The 20,993-nt window shown below is 44.8% G+C and overlaps 1 protein-coding gene and 1 long non-coding RNA gene across 4 annotated transcripts in view; one reads left to right on the top strand and one right to left on the bottom strand.

Moving 5' to 3' along the window:
• The first annotated feature begins 604 nt into the window (after positions 1-604).
• Positions 605-20,937, top strand: LOC135388800 (uncharacterized). The gene is made up of 3 exons (XR_010421514.1): positions 605-670; positions 776-876; positions 20,900-20,937. It is a non-coding gene; the product is annotated as an uncharacterized LOC135388800 (long non-coding RNA).
• Positions 19,162-20,993, bottom strand: part of LOC135388798 (uncharacterized) — an 81,996-nt gene continuing 80,164 nt past the window's right edge. For all 3 annotated transcript variants that reach the window (XM_064618606.1, XM_064618605.1, XM_064618604.1), the window contains 2 exons: positions 20,583-20,661; positions 19,162-19,289 (listed from right to left, as the gene is read on the bottom strand). In XM_064618606.1, coding sequence (XP_064474676.1) covers positions 19,251-19,289; positions 20,583-20,661 — 118 coding nt within the window. In that variant the 3' untranslated portion in view covers positions 19,162-19,250. The remainder of the gene's footprint in view (positions 19,290-20,582; positions 20,662-20,993) is intronic.

Raw genomic sequence — 20,993 nt, 5'->3', positions numbered from 1 at the left:
ACATTGTACCTCCAGGTTGATATTTTACAAAATTCAGAGCGCATTACAAAAGATCAGGTGTCAGTTCAAATCTTGCTCTCATTACGTCTTGGATATAGTAGATACGTGCTAATGCATATATGCATCGCTAGCGATAATCGAGCACGTGCAAGTGTCTACAATACCGTTCAACAATGTTGAGACTGGAAAGACTGAATTTTCGGAGGACAGACAGCATGCGAGTAAAGAAAAATTAGTGCTAAACCGTACTCTATTATGATGTTACCAAAATTACACCAAAAAGGGCGTGCGCCATGCACATTATTACACCTTTAAAGGTGTGAAAGCGTTTACAGTGTAGGATTTTTCTCTCTCCCATCCCCAGCTACGCGCTCCGACAAAGAAACCGCCCCCCCCCCCCCCAAACCGAGGGTCTGGATCCGCCCCTGCCTGCAACTACCAAACAAAAAGAAAAAACGAGATAATAAGAAAAAGAAAGAAGACATGCTCCAAGTGACGAGAGAAGAAAAGAGGTCTGTACGTTGCATCATTTTTATCGTGGGCGCGAATAAGCGTCTGGGAAGCACGATAAGGGACCTCACTTTTTTTTATGGCCAGATAAGACGTGCCATTGTTGCCCACGTTTCCTTGGCGAGACAACGGGGAGAATGGGGTTGGCCTTATGAAAGGGGTAAGGACACTATAGCTGGGATCATCTAGGAGATATCCATCAATGTAATAACACGTAAGGTAAGTCAAACTATTTATGTTTGCGTTCCGTGTTCTTCCTGCACAGGGTCATTCCGGCAAGCCGGCCCGGTCCTTAGAAAAGACAGAGATATCCAAAACACAGGGGATGTGAGAGTTGGCGCTGTACCCTATCATATCGACTGAGAGGTGAGTGTTGTGTTAAATATTTATACCTTTAACGTTATTGTAAAAAATGAGATTTTGCTATCAAAACGCAGTATAAATGTTTTCAATCTTATTTTCTTTCTTTTTTTATGAAGGTGCAGCGTACCTTACACTTATCTCGATACTGGGCATATCTTCCTTCTACATAACGCTTTCGCTCCCGCGTCTATGCGTCAAAGCGCTGTTGCGTTAAGGTAATTTCTGCTGCGAAAAGAGACGCTTGGATAAGGACTTCGATTGTTGTTCGACTTGTTTCGCTTCTTTCTATTTTGTACACTCCTTTGCACAAAGATCACTTTCTCGCATTCCGTTCTGTAAGGTCCTTGCTGAGGGACTTGCAGAACATAGGCAGACGTGCAGAATAGTGCTGTTGACTCTACTTAGTGTCATTAATTGGCCAAAATGAAGCAAGATGGAGTGATGTCGAAGCTATTCCCCACCGCCTTCACTTCGAAACGCTTGCCTTAGATGGTGATGGTAATGTGATAAAGGTGTGTGTCTGTACATGCCTTACTTTAGACGTGCCACAATGGAAAGGCCGCAATGGCAGAAACGTTCTTCTCTCTCTCTCTTTCTAAAAAGACTTGTTTAGCCATATATACATCCTTTATTGTACCCAAGCCCTTTGCTACATCATCCATATCCATCGTCATCTCCCTATTTGCGCTTTTTATACCAACAAACCCTTTACAACGGTCCCACTGCTTTTAATCCAGGCTTTAATTATGGTTTCAGATACTCCCCACTCGTTTCCCCAAATGACTTGAGATTAATAACGTTAATTCCTTCGCATATTTTCGAGAACTAACGCAGATTTAGTTGACACAACACACGTACAATATTCAGGAACAGCCAATTACGCAGTCTCTACGCTAATTTCACGCGGTTCGTCTTGTATGTCCCTCTCTATGCGGTACGCCACTACGCTTTTCAAGATAATGCCGCGCATCAACGTTCCAGCTCTGCCTGCCAAAGCATTACCTAGCGCTAATCTTAATTTATGTGATTCAATTATCTCAAATTAACTTCCTGGGATCCATCACCCGTCAACGAAGATATAGCAGGATGCGTTCGATGATTTCAAGCAGTCAGCGCTAGTTAGAAGAATGCATTACGATACATGACCCGCAACAGAACTTTGTAACAGACACCGTTGACGGACAATAAACGCTCCGTTAAATCGCATGTTTCGCGACGGATTAGTTTCCTCCTGTCGTCTGACTGACCATCGAAACACAAACCCGCTCCGTATCACCGACGCATTATGAGGTAATTGCAACGCTCGCGCTGCGAAACGATCGCGGTGTTGTTCTTTCTTTCAACATGGCAATGGCTGAACAACTCTGCCCTGACGAAGGGGGAGTAACGAAGTCATTTGGCACAACATAACTGCGAAATGAATGCAAATTGGCGATCCATATACAACGGGGCAACAGGCCGCATTTGTGACGTATCCGAATATCGCGGATGCGTTCACAAAGGATCTTGGCATGCGCTGACTTCATAAGCCTGATTTATCTCAGTGGAATTTGTCAGGGCTAGGTCTGTCTGCTCTAGGGGGTTCTACTCTACTTACAAACCACAGTGGTATGTGGACAGAATAAATTTGTCCATCTCCGGGCCCTTTACCGCATGCCATTAAAACTTTTTGGCGTCCTTCGAGAGAGAGGAAGGCGTAACTCAATGCAATGCCCACCTCCACGATGCCGCAAAATTATTGTTGGCCTCCTAGTTAGAGACAGTATATTTCGTAGCGTTCCCGAACTACGAGATCCCAATAGAACGAAATTTTTACGTACCGTACTCTCTAATAAAAAAAGGAATGAAATGGGGAGTAATTGCAGCTTGTAGTCCCCTAGTTTCCCCCCTCCCAATTACTCCCCATTTTAGTCCCCTAACCCCGAAATTTACTCCCCAGGACCGCAGATAGTCACTGAGCTTAGCAAATTGTCTCCTAAATGACAGTCTACGTAAATATGTGCTCTTCGTGAATTCGATGAAATAATGCTATATGTATCTTAGCTAACTTAGCAATTTTTCACCTACACAGAGAATGAAATAGTTAGAGGTTCTTTCTTGCAAAATTGCGCCCTATGCATGTCACAAGATTTTATATCACTTGACGGGTTAATTGAGAGTACTTTCATTCATGTAGATGAATTGTGTACCTGGGACTGCTGGGACAGAGCGTGAAATGCTGTCCCGACTCTGTGACATTCATTTACCCCTGTGCATTTACTCCCTAAATGGAATAATTTTTGTGGCATTGCATTTAGTCCCCCAAAGGACTAAAATTACTCCAGTATTACTCCAATGTCAGTTTCATGAGCCCCATTTCATGGCACAGACACTATATACAGGGTGTTTCAGTTAAATCCCCGGACTAAATAATTCGCCAACGGGTGCATCAATCGAAGAACGTTCTTTTTTACTAGTGTCTGTCCGATTCGAACTACAAGCTGTGTACCGTGTGAATGAGTGGAAGGCGCTCATTATTTAAATAAAAATTCAAATGAGTTTCGCGAAAAAACGTAATTTCTAAAGCAGGGCGCCTTCGACGTCAAAATGGGTGCTACCCCTTTTGGGACCTTCAGTAGACATCTTTTAGAGAAAAGTCTGCCAACGAAGCAGGTTATTTGTTGCATAGTTAATTGGTTTCGGTTTACATATATTTGTCGCGGCTGCTCACGGAGAAGCGCAAAAGGACACTCTAGTAGTATAGAAGTCATGAGAAACACAGGCGATGAGAAACCAAACCAAGGCGCGTTTATTGACCCCTGGGCCGCCTTCACTCGCGTATTTTTTCCCGCGCGCGGCTGGCGGCGCGTGTGCGGAGGGTTGTCCGTACGCTTACCGGCGGGGAGAGGGCTGCACGAGCGCTTATCGTTGCGTATTTTTTAGCCTGGGCCGAGATATATCAAAACGAGAAATAATGCTTATTCGCATTCACAAAACGTTTAAACGTTTCGCATTAAACAAAACGTTTAAACGTTTCATACGGAAACGTTTTCCAGACTATACGTCAATCTAAACGGCGTATAAAATGTTTCAACGTGTTAGATCCCGAGCCCTAGTGTGTAGCGTTCATTAGAATTTAAATTGTCTAGTGTTCGATTAGATTAAGTCACGAAGATGATTTTATGATGGTTCAAATGATAGATTATTTTCCTCTGTTGGTGTTTACGTGGCGCCGCTTAGAGTGTTCCTCTGTCCTTCAGCTTTACGTCTGTGCTAGTCACAGTATTAAATTTGTAATGTCTCTCGTTTTCATAGATTGTTTGCTATTATTGTCCTGCATGTATCTGTTGTTTGCGTGTTGAATTATGCACGGGTTCGGCTCTCTATTAGTGGCAGCTATTTTGGTTTGGTTTTGGTTTTAAGGAAAAAATAAAATGGAGCTGGACTGGTAGGTATTGATTGTGATGTTTCTCGTTATTTCCTTCCATCTGTGCTACTCACTTAAAAAGAGATTTATTAATTAAAAGTTGTGTCATGTTGGAAGAAAACATATACATATAAATTTGATTCCATAACAAGCATGATAATGAGGAAATTATTAATGTTGCAATAATAGTGATCGCGACTCGGAAATTTTATAATAAGACAATTTTGATTGTAATTATACTGATTTAGATTATCCTGTTTAACTAATTGTAGTGTCATTTGTTATAGATTCTATTTCCCCTTGTGTTCGTGTCGTCCCTCTATGTGTCCCATGGTCTTCCATGGTCTCTGTTGTGCACAATTAGTTACTTACATCTATCGACACTTGCAAAAACCCCACTATTGCAATGATGGTGGTAACATATAGGAATCTTAGATTTTTTATAATAAAATTTGTAATTTTGATTGTAATCATATTGATTAAGAATATCTTTGATTAAATTGTTTCTGATTATTTCCTTACATCTGGGCTATTCACTTCATAAGAAAATTATTAATTAAGTATTTGTCCTTTCTTAGAGATTTTATTTGCTCTTGTGTTCGCATCGTTAGAAGTGGTAGTACCCATTTTAATACTAACGGCGCCCTGCTTTAGAAACATATGCAACTTAGATTCCATGTTGTGTTCGAAATGCCTTACAACGCTTAATAACAAACATGATCATGAGGAAATTATTAGTGTTGCAGTATTACTGATCGTGACTCAGACTTGTTGTAATAAAACTTGTAATTTGATTGTAATTTTATCGATTAAGATTGTCTGCTTAAGCTAAGTGTGGTGACCTTTGTGATAGATTTTATTTTCCTCTTGTGTTTCTTTCATCCCTCTATGTGTTCCATGGTCTTCCAGGGTCTCTCTGTTGTGCACAATTAATTACTTACATCTACCGGCACTTGTAATTCAAATTAAAACCCAACTATTGCAATGATGGTACTCACATATAGGAATATTAGACTTTTTATAATAAAACTTGTAATTTTGATTGTAATCATATTGATTAAGAATATCTTCTTTGATTAAATGTGGTGTCTGTTTCTGGTTTTGATATGGTATTGTGTAGCTATTATTTCCCTACATGTGGGAGGATATATCGGTTTGGTTCTATATTAATGCTATCTGTTGATCGTGTTGATTCGGATTACTTCCTTATGTCTACGCTATTCACTTCATAAGAAACTGATTAATTAAATTTGTGTCATGTTGGAATATTAAACTTAGATTCCATATGGTGCCTGAAATTACTTACAGCAATCAGAACTTGTAATTAAAATTCCGCTATTTCTCGTTTTGATATAGTAATGTACCGCTATTATTTTCCATACATGTTGGAGGATACGTCGGTTTGTTTCTCTATTAGTGCTAGCTATTGACTGTATTGTGTTGATTTGAATTATTTCCTTATGTCTGCACTATTCACTTCATAAGAAACTGATTAATTAAATTGGTGTCATGTTGAAATAAGACATAGTAAATTTAGTTTCCATATTGTACCCAAAATTACTTACATCTGTCAGAACTTGTAATTGAAAGTAAAACTCCACTGTTACAATGATAGTGCTCAGGTATAGAAGAGTATTAGACTTTTATAACAAAACTTGTAATTTTGATTGTAACCGTACTGATTAAGAATATCTTCTTTGATGAAATGTATGAAATGTGCTATACCATTTTAATTCTGATTCATTGAAAACTTGTGTGTATGATTAACGTTAATAAAAAATATTGTGTTTCATTCTTTCTGTGTGATACCTCTTCAATACTATTGCATCGTACCTGCAATAAGTAAGTATATCCTTCCTTATGTGTACCGTATCGTGTTTCTTCTGCTTCAGGTATTTTGGCTGGGTTTTTCTCCTCCACGCAGAGTCACAACATAATTCCCAGCACTATTGGCATCAATAAATATATTTTTACTTGTACTTTTGTGTATGGCTATCCTTTGCATGTCTATACTTGCATGTAAACCGCCCACCGCACACCTGGTGTAGCGGAAGAAATTTGTGAGTCTGCCAAGACGTAAAAATGGCGAAAGAAGTCGGCCCAGGCTGAAAATGTGCGATGGTAAGCGCCCGCGCAGCGAATCTTTGATACGTGTATCGTATTGTGTTTCTTCTGCTTCAGGGTTTTTGGTTGGGTTTCTCTCCTTCACACGGAGTCACAGCATAATTCTGGGCACTATTGACTTTAATAAATATATTTTCACTTTTACTTTTGTGTATAGCTGCCCTTTGCATGTCTATACCTGCATGTAAACCGCCCACCGCACACCTGCTGTAGCGGAAAAAAATTGTGAGTGAAGTCGGCCCAGGTGGAAAAATGGCGAAAGAAGTCGGGCCAGGCTAAAAAATACGCAACGATAAGCGCACGTGCAGCCCTCCCCCCCGCCGGTAAGCGTACTGACAACCCTCCGCACACGCGCCGCCCGCCGCGCGCGGGAAAAATACGCCAGTGAAGTGGGCCCAGAGGTCAGTAAACGCGCCAAGGATTCTCGTCGCCTGTGTCTCTCATAACTTCTATACTACTCACTCTTCCGCTCCCTTATCCACCAATGAGTTACGAACCTTACACCAACGAACTACATCTATGAATTACGTCCTTTACACCGCGGCAAAAATATGTAAATTGAAACCAATTAGTTACTGCAACAAATGGCCCACTTCAGTGGCAGATGTTTCTCTAAAAGGTAGTACCCATTTTAATGCCGACAGCGCCCTACTTTAGAAGTTACGTTTTTTTTTGCGAAACTCATTTGCATTTCTATTTAAATAATGAGCGCCGCCCACTCATTCACACGGTGAGCAGCTTGTAGGTGGTATCGGACAGATACTTGGAAAAAATTAAGTCATTCAATTGGTGCACCCGTTCGCGAATTATTTAGCCCGGGGGTTTAACGGAAACACCCGGTATACTGACAACTTAAAGTTGTCATCGTATTAGGCTGACACACCTTACGTGTGAGTGTACTCCAATTACATTGCCAAAAGACTGATTTCGAGGGAAGTTATCGCTTATGTTGCTGTATACCACAATAATTCTGAAGCTTGCTATCCTTATATTTAAAATAGGCGATAGACAAAGGGCTGCAAACTACAGGTTAATATCATTCACGAGCATATTCTGTAAATCAACCGAACGATTTTTGTTCTCTCGCTCTCATGCTGCTCAATCCCTAGGTAACTCCTTTTTCTCTGCATGTCAGCACAGTTTTCGGAAATGACATTCATGCAAGAGGCAACTACTGGGGCTCTCTCATTAGTGAGTTCTAGTGCATCGTATGCCTATCGCTTTTGCGTACTTAAGGGATAGCATGGTTGTTCTGCGCACTGCGCGAAGCTCTGTTTATGGGTTGCGCGTGCGCAGAACCACCATCGCTATCCCTTACGTACGCAAAACGCGATAGCGTACTGTACACTAAAACTCTCTAGTACTCTCACCCTGCTACATGACTCAGCGTTCTGTTCCGATTTGTGTGTGTCTGTGTGTGTTTCTTGTTGCTTCCTGGATACAGTGAATATCATAATCCATCGTTGCTGCTAATAACCCATCTAGCTACATTCATCTGCTTTCCTGTGTTCCCAATTTGTTAGGAGTGTAAAGAAAGACTTCTAAAAATTTTGGGCCCATCCCACACAAAACCTGCTAGAAGTGGCGAAATATGGAAACTCGAAGGAACCGGTATCGAAGCGTGTACTCGTGACGAAAAGCAAAGAAAACTTCGCATTATTATAGCAGACGGCGGTAGACTTCGGCAACAGGGCAAGGGCGAGATTATATATCTTGAGCAACGAAAAGGCCGAGACCGGGAAGTCAGAAGACGACAAGCTAGACGTGTGTGTTGTCGTCCTCTCTCTTCCCTCTCTCAGACTTTTTGTTGATCAAGAATTTCGAAGCATTGTTTCAGCATTACGAACATTGCGGGACCGTCCTGTTGCACGTTACAGGAATGGCCGTAAAGCCCGGGTTGCACTAAACTGGAGGTACGCGTGATTCTCGATGGTCTTGTGATGAGGCAGACCAGTTAGTTGACCGCAAAACCAAACAGCTCAGGTAAAAGGCTGCTGACGCAAGGATTCGAACCTGGACCTTCTCATTTCCGGTCAGTGCCGTCCATGTTTGTAGCCTGCCTTGGCTAATTCTCGTTGTTTAGTCCACTAAGTCCGCGCAAAATCGAAAGGCATATTGTGGCACATTGACGTTTCATGCGAAGCTTATCAATCCGTCTCACTTCTCTTTATGTAGCAGAAAAGCCCTCAGTCTTTGAAGGGGCAACGTAAGCGCGGCTTGCGGGTGCAGGGCCGTGGGAGTTTCATGCAAGCTCCTCGCTACACGCAAGACGAGCCGCAGATCCGTGCGTGCGTGCGCGCGTGTGCGTGTGTCCATAAATTAGTTTATGTATACATGTGGGGTTCTCGCAGAAGAATGAGGACAGACTACAACAGCCATTGTCGGTGAGCGAAAGAAGAATGTTTAATTCCTGCGTGAGGCAAGAGTGCTTGGCGTGGGCGGATTGTAGTGTCGTTGTCGTCGCGCTACATATGCCTCCCTTCCAGCGTTCCGAAGGAAAGTTGGAGCGGGAGTAGTCGGAGCCCAAGTGACACGTCTTGGAGGCATGGGTGGCGTGACTATACCCGGTGGTAGAGATGAGTCAGGATTGTGGTCCGGGGCTATGTTGTCGAGGAATGCGGGCTTCAACCGATCAATCGACACACTTTCGGGCCGGCCGCGGACGTCAATGAGGAAGGTCTTATAGAAGCGCGTTGCAGTACCTTGTAAGGGCCGGAGTAAGGAGGTTCCAGGGCGCGACGAAGACGATCGGTGCGCAAAAATACGTGGGTCGTGGACTGCAGTTCGGTGGGAACGAAAGGTGCCGCCACAGATGAGGCACGAGCGGGAGTAAACTGGAGGGTTGCGAAGGCGTTCCGGAGTTGGGCGACGAAAGTGGAAGGGTGAAGAGGCTGGGGAGGCGGGTAAAAAACGTCCGCAGGCAACCGCAGCGGGGCTCCGTAGACGAGTTCCGCGGAAGAGCAGCCCAAGTCGGACTTGCGGGCAGATCGGATACCCAAAAGGTCCAACGGAAGGGTTTCGGTCCAGTGATCTCGGCGGTTTTGCGCCATGAGAGCTTGTTTCATGTGGCTGTGAAAACGCTTGACTAGTCCATTGCAGCCGGGGTGGTACGCAGAAGTTCGAAGCCTTTCAGTTCCGAGGGCGCGGGTAAAAGCGTGGAACAGGGCGCTCTCAAACTGCGGGCCCCGATCCGTTACGACTTCCTCCGGAACGCCAAATCAGGCGACCCAAGTCGCCAAAAATGCCGTAGCGACGGTGGCAGCAGTAGCGTCGGGAATGGGCGTTGCCTCCGGCCACCGCGTAAACCGGTCGACGCAGGTGAGTATGTAGCGGTTTCCTTTGGATGGTGGTAATGGACCGACCAGGTCAATGTGCACCTTGGTGAAGCGGTCGGTAGGGGGCAGGAACGCTGCCAAAGGGGAAACCGTGTGCCGATGGCATTTGGAGAGCTGGCATGGAACGCAAGAGCGTACCCAGCGGCGAATATCCTGACGTGCTCCGGGCCAGACGAAGCGTTGGAGGACAAGTTTGATGGAAGCACGCGTTCCTGGGTGGGCAAGCCCGTGAATACTGTCAAAGACAGATTTTCGTAAAGTCGCTGGTATGACAGGGCGAGGATCAGCGCAGGTGTTGTCGCAAAGAATGGGTGCGCTATGGCCCGGGAAAAGCACGTCCTGAAGCTTGAGGCTGGTGGGACGCTGTGTTCGGAGGTGAAGGCGCCGACAAGAGGCTTATGGTCAGTCCAAATAGTAAAGCTCCGACCTTCCAAGAAATGCCTGAAGTGTCGGACGGCGGAGTAAGCGGCGAGTAGTTCTTTCACGAAAGCGCTGTACTGTGTTGAATTGACTGAGGTAGTTGGCCGCAAATGCTATGTCTGGTCTTGTGCCCTGCACAAGAAACATGAGGCTTCCAATGAGGCTTTGGTAGGGGACGTCCGGCCTCTCTTGCACCTTTTGTTTCTTGACGGTGTCTTCTTGGCGGGTTTCCATGGGTGTCTTAATAGGCCTGCATTCGTCCATGTGATACCGATGCAGCATCTCGTCGATATTATTTCGTCTGGCTAATACTAATTGTCTTCTCGTCCTGGTTTCGATGGACCTCGATGCCGAGGATTTTGGTAGGATCTCCCAGGTCTCTCAAACTTACTTTCTGGTTTAGAAAGCACAATGCCGTTTGCAGCACTTTGTCCCTGTTAGCGAGAAGTAATATGTCGTCCACATAGACTCCAAGTATTTCTTTGTCTTGACCTTTTTCTTGTACATAGACGCACCTATCTGTTTCCAATCGTCGGTAATTTGCTGTTGTCAGTATTTTATCCAGTGTGCGATACCATGTTCGACCTGCTTGCTTGAGTTCGTATATAGACTTGCGTAGGAGGCAGACTTCCCGTTGGACTTCTGTTGGATCCGTGCCTGGGGGTAGTTCCATGTAGACCTCCTCCTCCAGTTCACCGTGGAGGTAAGCTGTCTTAACATCCAGTTGGCGCATCGCCATGTTTCGTTCGTTAGCGAGTGCTAGCAATGTCCGTAGACTGGTTAATTTTATAACTGGTGAGAAAGTTTCGAAATAGTCCACGCCACGTTCTCAGAACTCGGTCTCAGAAAGTTTCCGTGAGAAAAAGGCGAGGGGAAAACGCATGCCGCCGATTTCCTGCTGCATTGTCGGAAGCGTCGACAAGAAGGGAAGTTGGTGCATCGTGAATTGGGTGGCTGAGCATGGTGGCGCTCGCGAGTGCTTCCTTGACAGAGTCGAAGGCTTCCACGGCGTCTTCTGACCAGGACAAGAGCGCGGCTGGCGAGCGGGACGAGCTCAGTAAATTCTCGAGTGGCCGCATAAGTGCCGCGCAGCCTGGAACAAAACGACGATAAAAATTCACAAGTCCGAGGAAACAATGCAACAATTGCAACAATGACGCCGCCGCATAGGAACGCTTAGGTGGGGACAAAACCGCGTGATATCGACGCACCGGTCACCTGGGTCCGCGCTTGAAGGGGACATGGAACCAAAACCAGACGGCGCCATATTCCCGCGATTGTCTTTCGATTACGCGGTTACAGTAACGCGCCGTCGTGAAAAACTGGTAAGCACCCACGAAAATACAATGGAAATTGATGTTGAGAGGCTGGAACGCACTGAAAAGGACAACACACAAGCCCCTACACTATGTACAATATATACAATATATAGATTATTTACAATATGACAGCCCACGCAACTCAGTCATTCAATTGTAAGACTGGTTGTTTCGACGTCGCATGACCAGCCAGATGGAGGGTAGGCAGAACCTGTGTGGTCCACCGTCAACTGTGGTATATTGTCGGAGGATTCGTCGTTTGTTGTTCCGAAGCACAGTTTGCGCAGTTCTTTTGCCCACGCTACAACCAAGAGGGCAACTGCGCCTATAAGCCATCCGATTGCGAAGTGTAGTTCTTTCTCTCTTGCTGCACAGAGAGTGAGCATCAACGCGGATACCGCGCAGAGGAATCGAGCATAAGTTACCTGTTGCGAAGGCTCCATGCCTGGGCTGAAAATACAGATAGTCACACGTTGAATGCTGTACTACTGGTAGTGTGTTCGCCTAACAGCACGCTGCCGTGCCTCGATAGCGTTTTCAGTATTGGTGAATGTAGCGTCGGCTTCGTGAACATGTAAGAAGGATTCATGCGTTAAGCATGCACAAGTTCATTTCTGTAACTCAGTGTTCAGTAGTAGAACTTTTGTCGTACCTGCTAGATGCACACGTGTTAAGAGTCCTTCAGGGTATGATAGAATAAAATTACACGGTTCATCCACAGAAAATCAACTGATGAAAAAACCCTCGGGTATAGATATTTGGTGACGTCGAGTTTCACCCAGAGAGCAGGTTACGTCCTATATATTGCGAGATTTGCACCCAAAACTACAAAAAATACGTACGTTATTCTCTGGGTCATGTATAACATACTGCAAGGAAATGTTATGCGTCCGTGTACATAGACAAAGATGTGTACAAGTAGGACGCGAACATTCAAGCACAGCGTTATGCCATTATAAGTTTAACACAGATAGAAATGAGAAAGGAAATTAACTCACCTCATGCAGAAGTAGCCGCTTGCCTGTTCCGATGTTTATAAGGTATACAGCTAACCTAACTTTCTCGTTCATGGTGACTAAGAAGTCACTATGAACGAGAAAGTTAGGTTACTATAGGTTAGGTTAGTTAGGTTAGTTGACTATTTCGACGCATGGGGGCGTCGCCGTTATCGGTTGAGAAATGTGGTAGCTTCTCTATCGGTTCAGGACGATGCATACAACGGAGACATATGTGAATTTACGACGATGAGAGAGAGTTCTTCAGCAGTTCCATGACCTGTGGAGTTTGTGTGGGAGAGACCGATGTTGACAAAAACAGAACGAAAGCAGTATATAATTAGCCTACTGACTAATCCAGACGAATGTGAAACATGGTGTGAATCGCTGTGTTGCTTATTTGTTGCGATTCAAACCACAAATTGAAGGTCGTAAGTAAAAACTCACGTTTACGCTGACCCTTCCTCGCGGTTCCTGGAACAGTCCGCTGTAGAAATTCTAAAATAAATGTTCGTTCATTCAATTATAAGCGATATTCTTGTAGCGTGACAATGAGGAGGGCTTATCCTAGCTTCCTCAAAATTTGTCACTAAGACTAAACTACAGTTTGATTGCACCATATCTCAAATTTCTCAACTCGTCATTGGCGTGTGTGATTGGGAGAGTCAAAGCGACACCTCTACGGGAGCACCTCCTATTGTAACTGCCGCCTGGCGTACATCTGCAATATACAAAATTGATATATTAAATTGTGTATAATTACAAATTGATTAATACAGTAATTTAGTATCTACACTTCGAGAGTATTGTCCCACTCGATTTTCATTGCATGCAAGTTATGCAAGCCAACGATTTCAGGCGAGGAAAACGTTTCTTAACTTACATAATTAACAGCTTCCTTACTGTTGTCGCGTCCTCGTCTCGTCCTCACTTCGGTCTTATCTGTAGGACGACTCATTATTCCGCTGCAGGGGGGTCCGGATGTCCTGACCCCCTACTCAATTTTCCTTTTTTCACATAGTGTTTAATTGACCCTAGATCGCGTATCTAGCACGCTGTCCATGGCTGGACCCCTCCTCAGAAGAATCTTGGGTCCGCCCCTGGTTCCACCACATTACAGCCAGCCAGGGTTGGTTGATTTCAATCACATTGATCTTAAATCGGCGATTTAAATCGTAAATATTAATCATGATTTTTATCGCTTCCGTAACTGTTCCATTTGAAACTCAGAAATGAAAGTGAGTGTCACTGAGCGACATCTTGATGAGTGGGCTTGGCACTGGCGTATATTTATTACGAAAACGTGGGGAGGGAAAAGAAAGGGAAAGTTGACGGCAGGTAAACGTGGTGTAACGGGTATTTTATTGGCAACACTCACCACAGGACGGTGATACGCTCATCCTAATTACGAAATGTTCGAAATATACATAACGATGATACGGCGATGATACGGATGATATGTATAACGATGATACGGCGTGACCGGTTTACAGGAGATGCGTTAAAACAAAGACGTCCGCTATCTCAGCAGTCACTATATGGCTGAGTCACTGTTCCTTCTCTTTCATGCACTGCGCAAGGAAGACTAGCTTTGCCGCCTTGTCGATGCCTATTCGATCGCGCAACTTCGACTGCACAAGTCCAGGCGACGAACGCGCCCTTTCAACAGCCGCTGAAGATGCGACTCCGGTATGAAGCTCCATCATGGTTTGCAGGCTCTCCGGCTGCAAAATCGATTCAACGGGCCTCCACCAGTTCAGTGGTGTGACGCCGTTCACGACCTCGTTACAGAACATGTACCTCTTGAATGGATCCCCCTTCGCTTTAAAGTTGACAACCACCAGCAGTAGCGCCGGGCAGAAGTCTTGTGCCCAGGACATCGCGCAATCATCTTCTGCAGGGCCGTGAACCTTTCCTTGGTACCTTATGGATACAAAATGTTTGCCATGAAATGTGGTCCACTGAGAGCCTGGGAAACTCTCCTATGCACTGCCTGCGGATCCGACGTTTTTTTGGAGCAATTCCTCGAGTATTCCCTCGAGTTCTTTCCTAATTTCAGCAGCGTCTGCGATGCAACAGCTCGTTCCCTATAGTTTGTCTAGGGCTATTCCTGTGTGTGTGTGGGAGGGGGGGGGGATATAGGTTTATTTCGGACACGTTAACAGTGTCTTCTGCTCGCCTTTTCAACTCTACGCCGAGCACGTTAGCGGCTATTGCTCCGTCCTTCTTGTCACGGTGTCCTTCACAAATCTTCACAAGAGTAGACCAGTTTTTTATATAGAGCTCGAAAGAGTCAACAAGAGAGTTCCAGCGCATATATTCGGACAGGGCAAGCTTGGGAGACCCTTTGGACTTGAGCGCTGCTGCAGCTAAGTGATGTGTTCGAAAATACTTCACAATGGCCATAATGCTCTCCTTTACAAATTTAGATGTCAAATCTTTCGAAAGCAGATGCATCATGTGTGCGCTGCATCCATATGCAAGAAGCGGACTACAGTCTTCGGTGGATTCCTGAAGCAACTTTCTCATTTGGCGACGTTGGCAGCATTGTCTGTCACGAAGCAGCGCACCTGGGGCAACCGAATTTAACTTCAACATTTTTTATTACCGTCCTGGTTACTTCTTTTAGATATTCAGCAGTATGAGCATGTCCTGAAGTATCAAGAGTTTCCACGAGGTATTCTTCTCCGTCTTCCGACGTCACGCACGTCGATACGATTGGGTTATTGTGAACAGTACTCCAGCCATCGAAGCTGGTGTGGACTACCTTTCCGTGAAGATCGTGTGCTCAGTTCTCGACCTCAGCATCATAGACCTTGTCCAGTAGCCTTCCAGGCTCTGGTGTGTACCCTGGCCTAAGTGATTGTCATGCTCAGAAAATTTCGGCTTTCAAAGACGCGAAATGACAGATCGTTGCCGTAAATGAACATTGCAACTTTCTCGTCTAAAATTTCCTCGTCCGTTTTGCTGGTTCTAAGGACGAAGCTGTCCACTGTTCTTTTATTGGCTACATCTGCACGCTGTTCCTTGGACTGCACGGCAGACGCTCTAGCCACTTCGGACCCTAACACGGTGTAGCACGTTGATCCACTGCTGTCCAACCGATCAAGCAAAATTCTGCGCACCTGTCAATGAAACCGCTCTGTTCGTTCAGGTCAGGTTCCGACTACGACGTACAGCACAGAGAGCGATGGTTCTTCATTCGGACCACAAGGCCCTACATTTCCTTGCCACAGCCCTTACACTTTGCACGCGTGTGCCATGCTCGCCAGGAGTCACGGCCAATTCATCAAAAAACGCCCACACTGAATCTCGCTTCTGACCAGCCATCGTGCCGAAAATTGATTTAACGGCCAAGAAGAAGACTGAAAAAACGGCAACACGGTTGCAAAGTTTCGGATCCCGAAATTGTGGTGGCAAAAAGTAGAACGCTCGATCACGACAGTGCCGCCTTTATTTGCCGCAGCGTGGTAAAACAAAACCGAAACTGTTTCGAAGTCGTCCTAAGTCCGTAAGATTCGGCTGACAAGGGAATTCCGGGCAAAGTCAAACCGGAGTTTTAAAAGATCCGATTGAAATCAAAAATCAGATTTAAATCAAAAATCAGATTTAAATCAAAAATCAGATTTAAATCAAAATAGTCAGATTTTTTATTTTTAAAAAAGATCATGATTTTTTTACAACCCTGCCGCCAGCAATTGGGCAGGGTATCGCCCCTGGCGAAGAAACTCATTCCTCAATTCCAATCATTCCTCACTCAGTGTGCTGGTATACTGTGTCTATTGAAGTTTCATTTTACATCTCTCACATCCACAATTGTGTTTACATGTCTCGTCTCCGAAAATATTTCACCGTTATGAACATAGCTATATTGACTTTTTGTGCGCAGGCAATAGAAGGAAAAAGCAAAAGAGAGTTTCTTCAGTCTCTCTGGCGATGTCCTGTTGACATCGTTCTTTCACTTGCAGTTGGCTTATGGCCACAGACGTTCCAGACAAGCATACACCATATTTCTGTATTGCCTCTGCGCTATCGCACTCCTTCAACAGAATTCCTGTGTCACTCTCCCGCGTACGTTCTGAAAAGAGTCCGCTGACTTGTGGCCATATATCTTCCGTTGACGTTTGCTTACCGAAATAGCCATTGCGTTATGCATACAAACGGACGAAATCCACTTCGCGAGGTAGGCAACAACGCGACACCACCAAATGCTACAGGTCACATATCTTCCCATCGCAATTTTCAGACAGAAGACATTGACATGACTGAGAGACCCAAACTAGAGTCACTAGTGCGGGTGTCTCAGTCATGCTAATGTCTCCTATTTGAAAATTGCGACGGGAAGCATAAAGCACGCATCAGACACAGCATTGTACCTCCAGCAATGGCGTTCGGAGTTGTCTGAAGGTGGTTTTGCGAAATTTGGGATTGTGAAGGGCCGAACTGTCTACAAGACTGATGTGTTTGTTGTCCAGGCCACCAAATATACAGAGGAGATGGTGCCCCTTTACATGAGTCCTGATTAATGGGGGTGGTCTCAACACGTGGCCTCACTCCGGGAGTGCGTCAATAGAACTCACTAGCTGGTGTCTTGGCTGCTCGGCAAGCCCAAGAACCAGATAAACTCCAGTGACGACCATGATGAACATTCATGCTATGCGTATTACGTGGCGGATCCTGTCGAGAGACTGTAGATGGCAAGGCCGCACAAGCCATCACAGATCTCACTAGACCAGGGAAGAACATGGAAATCATAAGGAGAGGCTAGAAGAAAAGCTGGGGCGGGACTGAAACAGGGGAAAGCAAAGGATCTGCGGAGGCAATGCCTCCTCCCAACGTCCAGACCAAGTCTGAGAACTGCCATGATCCATACGGCAATTCCCTCTCAACGCGTGAACGCCACCGTATCCAATCCAATACAAGTCGAATTTTTCTCGCTGGGCTCCGTGTGCAAAGTGCGTTACTTTTGTCTACTATCATTTTGTGTGCTTATGTTCCTTCCTATTCCATAAGGAACATGTATTGTGCCGTTCAAACATTCTCCTGCGACATGAGAAAACGGCACAAGGAGCTTGTATACAGGGTGTCCCAGAAAACGTGTCATTGAATTATAATTTTTAAAAAACTACACCACCTAGAATCATGCGGTCAACGGCATTTGTTCTTACTAGGTTTTTGGCCACCTACTGATGTGAATGTCATGTAACCTAAGTTATGTAAATTTTTGCGAACTCAACTCGGAAATTTGCCAAGTAAAGGTCACTTTTTCACCCCACCAATGTGAAGAGCGTGACGAATTTACTCGAATTAACTGTAATTGACAGGGATGTTGAGGGGCTACCCCATCGGAAAAAATAGCCGAACATCACACTCTACGGAGCTCACACAGGAGAGCGCGCGACAATTTTTTCAGCGCAATCGTTCTCAGTCCGACGAAAGGTGGTTGGAAACCCAGCCCACACCGGCATCGTAGAAAGAGATAACGCAGGCATGGCTTATCACATCCGGCTTCCGCTGGGATCATGCCTCCCCTCTCCCAATTTCTTGAACTGTCACTTTTTCTACTATCACTTTGTGGGCTGGGTTTGCGACCTCCTTTCGTCGGACTGGCCACGATTGCGCTCAAAAAGTCGTCGCGCGTTATGCTCGGGTGCTCCGAAGAACATGATGTTCGGCTATTTTTTCCGATGGGATAGCTCCTGAATATCACTGTCAATTATCATAAATTTGAGTAAATTCGGCACGCTCTTCATATTGGTGTGGTAAAAAAGTGGCCTTTACTTGGCAAATTTCCGAGTTGAGTTCGCAAATATTTACATAATTAAACGTAAGTTACATGACATTCACATCAGGAGGTGGCAAACACCTAGTAAGAACAAATGCCGTTGGCCGCAGGATTCTACGTGGAGTAGTTTTTTTTTTATTATCATTATAATTCAATTACACGTTTTCTGGGACAGCCTGTATACCAGATACCGTTCGTAACACGTTAGGGCTACCATATCTCATGGCGGCTCAGTCGTTGAGATGCTCTGCGTACTTCGTCCGAGGCATGTGCTAGGAATATGCCTTTTACGCGTAAGAAATTTTCGTATTACCAGTTTCAGTGCAAAAGTATGTTCCGCCGCCTTTTAGTGTTGTTTTTTATGATTACGAGTGAACGTATCAGAAAAACAGGAAGCACAGGCAGTTTGTCTTACCGTTTGCAAGCTTGGCATGCGGACCCTTGTCGACATCCGTTGCGTAGGAGGCAGATATGCATATGCCTTTTTCCTCATTTACAGCCGTAGTGGAGCGATTCGGCGCTTCACGTTGTAGAGTATTTGTAAACTGCAGTATGCCTCTAGTACAAGCATCATAAGTTGGAACCAAGAGACAACTGGACTATATCCTAGCGAACTTCGTACGTGTATTTCTACGTTTTTTTTTCTTATTTCTTATTTTTTTCACGCAACTGGTTTACTATCGCAGTGCCATTTTTCTAATAAACATTTCGTGCAGACCAAACTTCTTTCCGATGGGGTGTGTTCGTGCACGTCTCTGTGTAGCGTTAAGGTGCTGAGCCAGTGTTAACTTGCCGCAAACATCCGCCGCTACACCTTGATTGTGCCACAGCATTATCCGAGGCTCCTTTCAAATGCGCCTATACTAAATTGCTGTACAATGTTATATTCAATGCACGTGGAATATACATTCATTCATTATCATTTACTAAAAATATAAATACGTAGATGGCAATACGCGTCCCGTCAGCCCAAGGGATGCTGTAATAGCGTGTTCAAGATGTTCCTATTTCTTGCTTCAGTTTTGCGATCACCTGAAAAAAGCGCAAAACGTCAGATTCTAATTAGTATACATTTCATTTCATTACACATCCCGACAAATGTTTACAGAACACGCGAGCGGTGTATTTCGTCCTCGGTGCGACAGCCTACCGGCGAGCGGAAACGGGCTCGTTAACTCGTTCAGAGGGGTGAGCGAGTGCGCTGGTAGCGACACACCGTGGTAGTTTCGGTATCACTTCAATGTGCTCGAAACGTGGTTTGAATTGGTGTCGTTGTCGGCGCACTCCTCCACCCCTCAGCACGAGTGAACAAGCCCGCTTCCGCATGCCGCTAGGGTATCGCACCGAGGGGGAAATACACCGCTGGCGTGTTCCGTAAACTTTTATCCGGAAGTGTACGACGTGCACAGGACGATAATAATCATTGTGCAGGCCATAAGGGGCCGTTACTGTTCTCACCCTAATCGCAGCTCTAATACTATTCAGTGTCACTTTTTTTTTCTTTTTTTTTTTTGTGCTGTCATAGTAGGAGTACATTGTAGGTTGGGTTAGAACCTTTCATTCGTAGGAGTACTTGTTCTTAGAGAAACGATGTCGTTACGTCTTCAACTCTGACGACAAGGCAAGGATGTGGTTCAGTGTCGGGACCACTGGCTTTTCTTAAAGAAAAAACAATAAAAACAAAAATCAAACGCTTTTACTTAAAAGAGGAACTAATTAGGAACGAAATTGAGCAGGAATGACCCTCGTATATTGCGTGAAACGTATAAAAAAATTAAATTTTATCGCCCGTATCTTGAAGCCGATCCGCCATCTTTACTGAGGACCTTCTGATCTAACCGGAGGCACAGTCTCATGCCCGCACCGCAAAGTGCGTGCCCCCCCCCCCCTTTCCCCAATCTGTCAAACCAAGACAGACCCAACCTCTTTAAAGTGAGGTGATTTCACCCAATTCAACGACCCTACCTTTTACAAGATGGCAACTTTCGAATCCGTTAGGCTTAGCATTCCCGTATTTCTCCTGCACTAGAAGTGCATCAGATGGGGTTGTTGAAATGCATATAAAAAAAAGCTCTACTCCAGAGAATTTTATAATACATACATTTTTAGATTCAGTATGACCTCCTTTCACTTCTATGCAATATTTACCTTCTAAACGCTTTCACTGATTTTTAAAAACGAGTGGTCCCGATACGGAACTTGCAACAGAAGCATTTCCGCTGAAATTCCGGATCGTTCTTCAACGATGTTCGTTTTTAGATTCTCAAAAATATTTCGCTTCAAAACTCATCATATCCCTTGAGCTCTAGCTCTCAAACAACTCACTGATTTCAGTTTGGCAATCTCCTTGGTTTCTGCTGCTCTTGTAACCTGGTTGGTGATCTGGCGAACTCGAGTGGCGTACCTGGACAAAGGAATTCTATGTACGTCAAATAATTCCAATGACCAGTCTGACTTCGTCGCGACTCATATCTTCATTTTTTTTCTTGATCACATCACCATCACTGTCCAACGACCAACAAAAATTTCGCTGATTTCACCAGGAACCAGGTGATGTGGGATCATACGACACTTGCTATAGGCGTATGTGCGTCGGGAACATATGCTACATGTGACATTCGTTTTTTTTTTTCTTTTTTTAGGTGTGCACGCCACTTTTCAGACCTAATTTATGTCCCAAAGATATAGGTAAGTAAGAGACCTAAAGGTTCGGTAAAATCCCGCGATACCAGTGAC

The sequence above is a fragment of the Ornithodoros turicata genome, chromosome 3 (assembly GCF_037126465.1).
Source record: "Ornithodoros turicata isolate Travis chromosome 3, ASM3712646v1, whole genome shotgun sequence".
NCBI lineage: Eukaryota > Metazoa > Arthropoda > Arachnida > Ixodida > Argasidae > Ornithodoros > Ornithodoros turicata.
The sequence above is the reverse complement of the archived record's forward strand: the minus strand, read 5'-3'. Positions and strand labels throughout refer to the sequence as shown.